The 12,421-nt window shown below is 42.7% G+C and overlaps 1 protein-coding gene across 1 annotated transcript; it reads left to right on the top strand.

Annotated features, from left to right (window-relative positions):
* Positions 1–9,406: 9,406 nt before the first annotated feature.
* sat1a.2 (spermidine/spermine N1-acetyltransferase 1a, duplicate 2) lies at positions 9,407–11,906 on the top strand. The gene is made up of 6 exons (XM_030792450.1): positions 9,407–9,630; positions 9,767–9,818; positions 10,625–10,708; positions 10,956–11,057; positions 11,509–11,549; positions 11,672–11,906. Exons 1-6 carry the CDS (start codon positions 9,565–9,567, stop codon positions 11,843–11,845), a joined length of 519 nt encoding a protein of 172 aa, XP_030648310.1. The 5' UTR covers positions 9,407–9,564; the 3' UTR covers positions 11,846–11,906.
* The last annotated feature ends 515 nt before the right edge of the window (positions 11,907–12,421 follow it).

Raw genomic sequence — 12,421 nt, 5'->3', positions numbered from 1 at the left:
TTTTTCAAGGTGGAGTAGTGACATTCCGCTCCTCAGTCCTCTCGATGCATATGCAACAACTCTCTCCCCTTCCCCAGTTTGTTGTGAGAGAACTGCACCCATTCCCACATTACTGGCATCTGTACGGACTTGGAAAGAAAAAGCGGGGTCAGGCTGCGCTAAGACTGGTGCATTCACCAAAGCTTCCTTCAGTTTTTCAAAACTTTTCAGGCATTCCTCTGTCCAGTGCCATGGCGCATCCTTCTCCTTCAGTCTGTTCAGGGGTACAGCTAAGTTAGCCAACTGGCCAGTAAATTTGTGTTGTCCAATAATTTCCTTTATATAGAGAAACTCTGTAAGCCTTACATTGGATGGGAACCTCATCAGTGGTATAGATTCTGTGCTTCTCCACAGCTGTTTTCCCCAATTTTCCCGGGCATGCAGAAGGCCGTGCTTCCTGTACAGCCCTGACTTCTGGAGGTTGCTCCACCAGTTATTGGGGTATTTGCCCTGTAGTTATTTCAACTGTCTGGACCAGAGGCGATGGTACTGCCATGTAGAGGTTGGTCATAGCAGTAGTGTGGTTTTCACCCCTAGAGGCCATGTCTGTCTGTGGTTTGGGGAGAAAAGAATGGTAAGTATATCCCATTGGTTCTTTCACTCCATATCTCATAGTGCTTAGATTGAGGATGGTGGATGTTTTTGTAAGAAAATTTAGTCCTAAAGTGATGGGAAATGCCAGGCTATTGTCACTTAAAACATGAGTCTCCAGACTCCAGAGCACGCCATGCCAGTTATACAAAAGTTGTGTCTTCCCCATTGCTCCATGGGTTTTCCCATCAGCTAATGCAAAGCTCTGTTCTTCATATTTTTTCAGCTCTTCTCCTGGCTTAGCAATCTTCTGTCATAGACTCTGCCATAGAAGAGAATAGGTGCATCCTGTATCCAGAACCGCCTCACAGCAAAGCCCTCTAATTTCAACAGGAACTATCAAAGCCCTCTAATTTCAACAGGAACTATCAAAGCCCTCTAATTTCAACAGGAACTATCAAAAGAGACAGACACCCTGTGGTTTTAGGGTGAACAACCCCCACTGGATCAGGAGATGGCTTACGGGTTCATTGACTTGTGCTTTCTTTGCTCCTCTATCCGCAGCATTCTGCTGGTTAACTTTGCTCCAGTGTTCCCTGGAGGCTGAACAATCCCCCCCCCCGTTGAGTCTTTCCTTTATGGGAGTTTTTTACGCGTCACACATACACCTCCCTTGGGATACGTATACCTCCCTTGTCTGACGCTACTTTTCGTCAGTGAAATAATATTATTTCTTTTAACATCAGAAATGCATTTTAATACCTCACATTTCATTGTTTTTCAGTTTAATCACAATTACACTTTCATTGTGACACTGTCACACTATACTATACTATACTATGCCCTACTATGTTATCCTATGCTATGTTATGCTATGGTATAGTATATATACCATACCACACTATACTGTATTGTACTGTAAAACATCAAAATAGCTGCATTCCCCTCCTACCTTACAGGGAAATGTCACTTTTGGTTCACTTTGGGTGTTTTGGTTCACTTTGGGTTCACTTTGGGTCTTTGTGCATATAAGGCTGATGCTTGATAATGCAATGTGAAACTGCATCTGTACATAACTGCAACACATAGCCGGCTAGAGGGCGGTTAGAGGGCGGTTAGAGGGCGGTAAGAGGGCGGTTAGAGGGCGGTTAGAGGGCGGTAAGAGGGCAGTTGGAGGACGGTTAGAGGGCGGTTAGAGGGTGGTTAGAGGGTGGTAAGAGGGCAGTTGGAGGACGGTTAGAGGGCGGTTGGAGGGCGGTTGGAGGACGGTAAGAGGGTGGTTAGAGGGCGGTTAGAGGGCGGTTGGAGGGCGGTAAGAGGGCAGTTGGAGGACGGTTAGAGGGCGGTTGGAGGACGGTAAGAGGGCGGTTAGAGGGCGGTTGGAGGGCGGTTGGAGGACGGTAAGAGGGCGGTTAGAGGGCGGTTAGAGGGCGGTTAGAGGATGGTAAGAGGGCGGTAAGAGGGTGGTTAGAGGGCGGTAAGAGGGCGGTTGGAGGGCGGTTGGAGGGCGGTTGGAGGACGGTTAGAGGGTGGTTAGAGGGTGGTTAGAGGGTGGTTAGAGGACGGTAAGAGGGTGGTTGGAGGGCGGTTAGAGGGCGGTTAGAGGATGGTAAGAGGGCGGTAAGAGGGCGGTTGGAGGGCGGTTGGAGGACGGTTAGAGGGCGGTTAGAGGGCGGTTGGAGGACGGTAAGAGGGTGGTTAGAGGGTGGTTAGAGGGCGGTTGGAGGACGGTAAGAGGGCGGTTAGAGGGCGGTTAGAGGGCGGTTAGAGGATGGTAAGAGGGCGGTAAGAGGGCGGTTGGAGGGCGGTTAGAGGGCGGTTGGAGGACGGTAAGAGGGCGGTAAGAGGGCGGTTAGAGGGTGGTTAGAGGGCGGTAAGAGGGCGGTTGGAGGGCGGTTGGAGGACGGTTAGAGGGCGGTTAGAGGGCGGTTGGAGGACGTAAGAGGGCGGTTAGAGGGCGGTTAGAGGGCGGTTAGAGGATGGTAAGAGGGTGGTAAGAGGGCGGTTGGAGGACGGTAAGAGGGCGGTTAGAGGGCGGTTAGAGGGCGGTTAGAGGATGGTAAGAGGGCGGTAAGAGGGCGGTAAGAGGGCGGTTGGAGGGCGGTTAGAGGGCGGTTGGAGGACGGTAAGAGGGCGGTAAGAGGGCGGTTAGAGGGCGGTTGGAGGACGGTAAGAGGGCGGTAAGAGGGCGGTACACATCATTAACAATGTACCTCAGTTCAGAACAGCTCCCCGTCTACACAGTCAACACAGTGTTTTTTTATCTAAAGCAATAAACCTGTAGAGATTTGGAGATAATGATTGCTTTCTGGTTACTGATATATTGTTTTATGATTTCTGACATGCCTAGTCCATGTCCTACTGAACCCATAAATCTTCCACTGAGTTTGTTTTTCTCCCTGACCCAGTGCCTCCTCCATCAGATGGCACTGAACATTTGCTTTAGCAGTGCGTGCGTGCGTGTGTGCGTGCGTGCGTGCGTGTGTGCGTGCGTGCGTGTGTGTGTGCGTGTGTGCGTGCGTGTGTGTGTGCGTGTGTGCGTGCGTGTTTGCGTGCGTGTGTGCGTGTGTGTGTGTGTGTGTGTGTGCTCGCGCATGTGTGCAGGTGTGGGTGTGTAAGTTCTACCTCATTAGATTACAGATTATCCAAACTAAATGTTATCGTCAGTCTAAATGTTATTCACCAAACTAAATGTTAGTATTTTAATCATGATTTCTCGCTTCATTTTGCTTGAGGACAGGGTTGACAGCTTGTCTCTCACACACTGTTCATGAAGGCCCAAGGCTGAGCCACCCAGCTGTTATTATGCCGGAGAGTTCCCCCGTCATCCTCTTTCAGTCTGTTTTCTGTATTCTCCAGAAAGTGGGGGACCAAAAAAAGCTCATTGTCATTCGCATCTTTAACCAGGCTACACCATATAAGATTATTATCTTATAGCAAGTATAACCTTTTTATATAATATAAGATTATTACCTTATAGCAAATATAATCTTTATATTTGCTACAAAGACACCAATCATACTCACACCTTTGAAAATTACTTTTCGTATGCTAGTGGTTTGAATTCGCAGTTGTGAAGTCTAAGTTAATCAAGCCGATGATACTACTATTACTACTAGTAGTAGTATTAATAACAACAACAACAACAATAATAATAATGATAATAATGATTTTTTACCACTACCCGTTTCTTGTGGCGTTTGATGTCGTAGTGGTGGGACTGTAGCATAAAGAAAGAGAAGAGTGTGTTTTAGAACAGGAAGTGATGACACTCCCTCTCAGTGTTTCAGTGATTCCTGCTGAACAAAGCTGAAGTCTTTTCCCACAGACACATGTGTTTCCTCCCATTTGACCTCAGAGGCTGCCCCAGCATAGGAGATCCTTAACGATCTTGGTTGGAGACTCTAAACTCCAAAGATCTTGGGATCTTTGGGGTCTTAACAAATCTTTGGTTGGTATCTAGTATCTGGGATATGTGTGGGATATGTGTGGGATATGTGTGGGATATGTGTGGGATATGTGTGGTATAAGTATGGGATATGTGTGGGATATATATGGGATATGTATGGGATATGTGTGGGATATGTATGGAATATGTATGGGATATGTGTGGGATAAGTATGGGATATGTGTGGGATATGTATGGGATATGTGTGGGATATGTGTGGTATATGTGTGGGATACGTATGGGATATGTATGGGATATGTATGGGATATATTTGGGATATGTGTGGGATATGTATGGGACATGTATGGGATATGTGTGGGATATATATGGGATATGTGTGGGATATGTATGGGATATGTGTGGGATATGTATGGGATATGTGTGGGATATGTGTGGGATATGTGTGGGATATATATGGGATATGTATGGGATATGTGTGGGATAAGTATGGGATATGTGTGGGATATGTATGGGATATGTGTGGGATATGTGTGGGATATGTATGGGATATGTATGGGATATGTATGGGATATGTGTGGGATATGTATGGGATATGTGTGGGATATGTGTGGGATATGTGTGGGATATATATGGGATATATATGGGATATGTATGGGATAAGTATGGGATATGTGTGGGATATGTAAGGGATATGTGTGGGATATGTATGGGATATGTATGGGATATGTATGGGATATGTAGAGGATATGTGTGGGATATGTATGGAATATGTATGGGATATGTGTGGGATAAGTATGGGATATGTGTGGGATATGTATGGGATATGTGTGGGATATGTGTGGGATATGTATGGGATATGTATGGGATATGTATGGGATATATGTGGGATATGTGTGGGATATGTATGGGACATGTATGGGATATGTGTGGGATATATATGGGATATGTGTGGGATATGTATGGGATATGTGTGGGATATGTATGGGATATGTGTGGGATATGTGTGGGATATGTGTGGGATATATATGGGATATATATGGGATATGTATGGGATAAGTATGGGATATGTGTGGGATATGTGTGGGATATGTATGGGATATGTGTGGGATATGTATGGGATATGTGTGGGATATGTGTGGGATATATATGGGATATATATGGGATATGTATGGGATATGTGTGGGATAAGTATGGGATATGTGTGGGATATGTATGGGATATGTGTGGGATATGTGTGGGATATGTATGGGATATGTATGGGATATGTATGGGATATATGTGGGATATGTGTGGGATATGTGTGGGATATGTATGGGACATGTATGGGATATGTGTGGGATATATATGGGATATGTATGGGATAAGTATGGGATATGTGTGGGATATGTGTGGGATATGTATGGGATATGTGTGCGATATGTATGGGATATATGTGGGATATGTGTGGGATATGTGTGGGATATGTATGGGACATGTATGGGATATGTGTGGGATATATATGGGATATGTATGGGATAAGTATGGGATATGTGTGGGATATGTGTGGGATATGTATGGGATATATGTGGGATATGTGTGGGATATGTGTGGGATATGTATGGGACATGTATGGGATATGTGTGGGATATGTGTGGGATACGTGTGGGATATGTATGGAATATGTATGGGATATGTATGGGATATGTGTGGGATATGTATGGGATACGTATGGGATATGTGTGGGATATGTATGGAATATGTATGGGATATGTGTGGGATATGTGTGGAATATGTATGGGATATGTGTGGGATATGTATGGGATATGTGTGGGATATGTATGGAATATGTATGGGACATGTGTGGAATATGTATGGGACATGTGTGGGATATGTGTGGGATATGTGTGGGATATGTGTTGGACATGTATGGGATATGTAAATGTATTCTCTTGTATTCTCTTCTTAGTCAAGTTTCAAGTTTCAAGTTTATTTAGAGCCCAGTATCACTGTTTACAGTCTCAAAGGGCTTTACAGGCCACAACAGTCAAAATCAAAGCAGGACGGCACCCTCTGACTTAATCCTCATGGGGGGTAAGAAAAAACTCCCCAAAAACCCAAAAGGGAAATGAGGGAAATGGGAGAAATCTTGAGGAGGACCACAGAGAGAGGAGACCCCTCCTTGGCCAGACAGGTGTGCAATAGGTGCCGACCACGTGGGCAGTTACAATTTAAAGTAAATAGGGGCATGAACAAAGGGGATGGCGATGCAGACAGGAGGCTGACAGGGGGATGAAAGATGATAACACCAGGATGGATCGGTCCACAGGGCGGGAGGAGTCAGGATCACTGGTGTCTCAGGAGTAGCATGTGTGGCTCGACAGAGAGAGAGAGAGAGAAAGAAAGAGAGAGAGAGAGAGAGAGAGACACACACACATTGTTAGATGTTCATTTCCACATAATGGTTAAGGTAAATATACATCGTGTGCCGAGTGCAGGCAGGGACTCCAGCAAGACTAGCTATTACAGCATAGTTAAAAGGGAGAGCTAGAAGGTAATACGGACATGATGGCACTCTGGGACACAAGGCGGCCACCCACTCCACCGTCAACAAACACTGTCAGTGAACGCGTTAGAGTGGGGGGGGCAACAGCACTCGAGAGGGTGGGTGCCGTTTCAGTTTGAACATATTTTCTCTTGTTTATGTTAGTTAGGGAGGGAAGTTGATTCGTCTTTATTTTGGTGTTCTTTCAGATAGGTTATTCCCTTTCCCTTAAGACAGATGTGTTTTGTTTGTTATTTTGGCCTGGCTCACCCCCAAAGTCTTTTGTGTCTTTGTAAATAATTATATATAGTAATAAAAAGCTGACTCGTGTTATATCGGTGTTGAGTGTTGGTGTTTCAGTTTTACTCTGGTGGCAGGAGAAGGAGGTTCTCCAACGGATTTCTGTTTCACCCTAGATGGGGTCATAGCACTGTCCTCGGTGGGACAGGACAAGACTTCTTTTTCTCAAATTCCATGATTTTGGGCTTCTATTTCACAATGTGTTCACAGGCACTCAGATGAATCCGTTGTTGACTTAAGCAGGTATAAGATTAGCTGTAGTTTCCTTAATAAGACAGTATATGATTCTTTTCCAGGAGGTTTGACTGGGCCCTGGACTCTAGTATGAGGTAGGAAAGAGTATGAATAGTTACAGTGTCATTTCCTGTTTCTCTCATTTGCCTTTCTGAATGTGTTCACCCTTTCTGGTGTTCCTTTGCAGTTACTACAGAGGAAAGCCATGTTGTCCTCCAGGATTATGAAACTTTGCTTTGATCACTATATACTAGTGTACAGAGCTTTCTGTACCTGCCTGTTCTATCTGCAACATATGTAATGATACAGAGAGAAAATGAAGTGTTTAAATGTTGTCGGTGAACATGGTCAATTTTCTGTCTGACAGACATCCTGAGTAGAAACTTGCCAGTGCTGGCAGTGCCTGTTCTATTTCTGCTGGATTAGACACACACAGCCTTTCATGTTTTATTGTTAGTGGTGTAAAACTCATCTCTGTGGGACAGGACATAATGCTGTTTCCTCAGATAAGTTAAACTTCCTTTCCCGTGTTTTTGGCCACATGACTACAGTCAAAGCCAAGCACACAGGACACTGTTTTTAACACGGAGAAAAAATAAACACGGGGGGAAACATTCCTCTAACAGTAAGTGTGGGAAATATTGACAAAAGCTATATGACATAACTACACTGGTTTATATTACAGCGTAATCACAGTTTATGAATTTGGTTTGTACCAACTTGTGTCAAATTGCAGATTCAGTTTGTAAAACAGATATGGCAATGTTAGGGCAGGTGTGGTGTTGAAAAGGCAAGTGTATAAAGTTTAATTTTTCACTAAGTGCACAAAGACTTTAGCTCCTTGTGTTCAACCACCTGCAAAACCCAGAAACTATCAGAGACACAGAACATGTTTGGCCTTTGAAACAGTATGTCCACAAACTTGCCAAAGGCCCCTCACAATACCTGCAAGATACTGCCTGCCGTATCACCAGAGCGTAGCACTGTCTATAACTTCACATTTCTACAGGGGGAAACTCAGAGAAGAGTAACACAGTGTTTATACAAGAGCATGAGGAATTTACAGTTTTCATATCAGACTCTGAAAACTTGGACAGAGAGACACTACAAAACACACACATACACACATTCTGTTATTACACTCCATACACAGACACACACACACACACACATTCTGTCATGAGAGACAGAGAGAGAGAGAGTGTCTCAGACAGAGAAAGCACACACAGTTCTAAATCAAAGGGAGACTGTTATTTGGACTCACTCTGTGTGTGTCTGAGTGTAGACTCTGGTGAACATGAGCAGTTGGGTTTTATATGTCTTTCTTATGTACAGAACCAACCTGAGTTTCCCAGATTTTAACTGACTAAACCAAAGGTACAAAAATGACCAATAAATATCCATATCGAGTATCCATAAATTAACTCTGAATTCATGTATTAAGGCATAAAGTCTATTGTGTAACTTGCGTGAAAGTCTACAGCACTCTGTCCATACTAGCTTACATACTTATCAGACAATAGAACTAGCTGAACTTTGCCCTCAACCTTAATTCTCTCCACAGTCAGAATGTACAAATGACATTTGCTAATTTAGTTCCTCACTGTATTCAGAGGTTGTTTGAAATTAGGGAGAGCCAATATGAACTTAGGGGAACAGGTATGTTTAAAAAAAAACAAGGGTAAGGACAAATATAAAAAACACATGTATATCTGTCAAAGGGGTAAACCTGTGGAAGAGTAGTGGCAAGGAGTTAAGAATGTGCAGTTCCCTTTGCAAATTAAAACAACAAAAAAAATAAAATAAAAATAAGGTGGTAAAGAAATACAAAACTGAGGTATGATCGTTGTAGTGTATGAAACGTTTTGAATTCTTGTTTTTTCTTGTTGTTGTTTTTTCTGTTTTGCTTTGTCTTTGTATTGCGTAAACCTAGTGAAAGAGTTGCCTGTTAGAATATGCTATATAAAAAGGGTCGGAGTGAAAAAGCTAAAGCTTCAGCCTACACCTTTTCGGTCAATATTTTTTGTTCTTTCCTCTTAAGTTAATGCCTCATTGTTATTTATTTATTTCGATGTGCAGTCATTTTGGAAAAATGTTGAGAAGGACCGAAACAAAAACTACTAATACTACTGTTAGTACGAGAGAAAAACTTCAACAAAGAACTAATACAGATTCCACTGGTACAATTCCTAGGGTCTTAATGAATATCCTAAAGATGTTTGTTCTAGGGTTTAGTCATCGGGTATTTCCTCTAAGACACCGCATGACGTAGAGGTTATGAGGTCACTCATTCCCAGCGCGCCCCTTCCTGGAGTTGACAAGCGTCTCAGATAAAACCCTGCGAAGCGTTAACTTCCAGTCTGAGCAGGGCAAGCGGCTACGGACTGCATGTGATCGCTGCACTGAACGGTCAGGATCCCAGACTGACTTCTGAGGGTAACCCCCCTGGGAACCGGATGAACAAACAGATTTTGTTGTTTTTCACGTACAGAGGATTAGTTAGGAAAGGGAAAAGGAGTAAGAGAAGAAAATGGCCAATTTTATATTACGGAAAGCCGAACCCAAGGACGTTTCTGAAATACTGCGACTCATAAAGGTATTGAGTAATTTTAGAACGGTGTCTTTTAAATACTCCGTAATATGTAAACATGTCTGTTTGGTTTCGGGTACGATTTTAATTTTTTTTTTTTTTTTTTTTTTTAATTTTTTTGACGTTTTCTTTGTCTTTTAAGGAACTCGCGAAATTTGAGGAAATGGAAGAACAGGTCATACTGACCGAAAAAGGTAAACCACTTTTAAACATTTCCTCTTACAGAGAATAGTCTTTTTTCTCTCATGAGAATAAAACAGCAGGTCCTGAGACTTCATACATCTAAACGTCGCAGATTTAAAACTGTATTAACGAGTATCAAAGGTCATTTCCGTCAGAGATACGCTTTAAAGGATGTTTTTAAAAGGGGCAAATTGAATATGTAATCATTACCACGAAGTGTTTACAGTGACAGGGTAATATAACGACAAGCAGCGTACGAGCTCACTCGAGCAGACAGGTCAGCCTGGTTCTTACCTGGTGACGTGAACGAGCAATACGCTATCTCAAAGGATTTATAAAACGGACGAGAGTTGTTTGTTTATAGGGCTGTGACGCCTGGACTGGAATTTTAATGGATTTTACGGTTCGACATTAATAGAATTAAAACACAAAAGGCCGAAGCAGCAGCTAACACACACATAAACAAACAAGCGCACAGTTGAAAACATCATCATAAAAAACACACAGAATCAGGCCTAAAACATCCAACTGTCACAAAACTCACAAAATCAAGCAGGTTCATAGTCCTGCAGAGAACTGAATGCAGAGACAGTTATTTACAAAACAAAGTAAAACTAGTAATATTTCAAGGCTACAGCACGCAGTCTCTCACCTGAAACAACAACAGAAGACATTTGACATGGGAAGGAATTTATTACCTGGGAACAGGCTACCTACCCCAATTTACCTCCCACCTCATGGCCCTGAAAAGAGTCTCTGATGATGTAGGACACAGCCTGAGCAGCGTCTGTACTTTGGTTTGTTGTTTATCTCACAGAGCTGCTGGAGGATGGATTTGGGGAACACCCGTTCTACCACTGCATCATTGCAGAAGTACCACAGGGAGAACAGAGTGTGGAAGGTAAAGAATTAACCCTAACCGTCAGTCAATCAATCAATCAATCAATTAGTCAGGGAGTATCAGAATGATACTAGCTCCCCCCACCCCCCCACCGCATTGCAGTGTTCATTGCTGTGTTTTGAACTATTCCACAGTCTGAAAATATCTACCAAATAGAAAAGAATGGACTCTCAGAGTTTTAAACATACATTTCACTTTACATTGGTCTATTGTATATCCAGTTTGATCGATAAATCTCTTTGTTCAGGTTATACAGTGATTGGTTTTGCCATGTACTACTTCACCTATGACCCGTGGATCGGGAAACTGCTCTACCTGGAGGACTTCTATGTCATGAAGGAGTTCAGAGGTTAGGACGGAAGCTTTACAACACACAACAACCTAAAACACAACATCCTTATTCCACTGTGTGATTATTTTAACACAATAACCTTATTCCACTGTGTGATTATTTTAACACACAACAGCCTAAAACACAACATCCTTATTCCACTGTGTGATTATTTTAACACACAACAGCCTAAAACACAATAACCTTATTCCACTGTGTGATTATTTTAACACAATAACCTTATTCCACTGTGTGATTATTTTAACACAATAACCTTATTCCACTGTGTGATTATTTCAACACAATAACCTTATTCCACTGTGTGATTATTTTAACACAACAACCTTATTCCACTGTGTGATTATTGTTGCCACAGCCTTAGAACAGTCACAGTATATTTTATAACAGCTTTAAGGTTTTAAATCATGTGCCTTTTGCCTGTTTTTGAGCCTTTCTCTGTTTCTTGCAGGATATGGAATTGGTTCTGAAATCCTTAAGTTACTCAGTGAGGTCAGTTTTGCATTCAATTAAATTCGCTGGTTTTGAACATATGAAAATATGAAGTTTTCAGCTGCCGTTGATGTCAAACCCTGTAACACTTAGCCCACACCGTTTCCTTTTCTCCTGCTCAGACAGCAGTGAAGACTCGGTGTAGCAGCATGCACTTCATCGTTGCGGAGTGGAACAAGTCGTCCATCGAGTTTTATAAACGGCGCGGGGCGTCGGACCTCTCTCTGGAGGAGGGCTGGAGGCTCTTCGAGATTAGCAAAGGGAGTCTGCTCAAAATGTCCACAAAGCAGAAATAAGAACACGACAGACAGGATGTGTCAGAGGGAATGTTTTTTTTTATTCTCACCTGTTTTCCCTGCTTTACTGTTTTTGAAATGAATGTCAATAAAGAAAATATTAGTTTTCATAGAGTCTGGTTGTGACTTTGAAATGAGTGTTATATGAAAATCAAATGAAATCACACAGGTCTGTGAGAGACAGTTCATCTGCTCACTGTCATTCAGTGTCAGTGTCTAGGTTTCTATTTTGGGGGGAAGTTTTAGAATGGCAGATTGGGCTCTCCTTAATGCTGTGCTGGCTGCAGTTTGGTTTGGTCCAGTTTTTTTTTTTTTTGGTCGTTTTTTTGCCCTGACAGGATGAGGTCACATTGTGCTGATGAATCACATGATGAGGCGCGTGAGTCATGCCACAGAAGTGGAGATCTGGACTGAACTGGTTTGAACGTCGTTTTTCAGAGGTGAAACGTCTGGGCCGTGAGGGGGGAAGTGAAAAACAGCGGACATAAACATTCTTGGAAGCTTCAGTTTTGGGTCATTTTTAACGTAACAGTGTTATTTCTTTTATATATTTTATAATACATATTACATACAGTG

This window comes from Chanos chanos, chromosome 15 (assembly GCF_902362185.1).
Source record: "Chanos chanos chromosome 15, fChaCha1.1, whole genome shotgun sequence".
Taxonomy (NCBI): Eukaryota; Metazoa; Chordata; class Actinopteri; order Gonorynchiformes; family Chanidae; genus Chanos; species Chanos chanos.
This window is presented reverse-complemented; position numbering and strand designations above follow the sequence as displayed.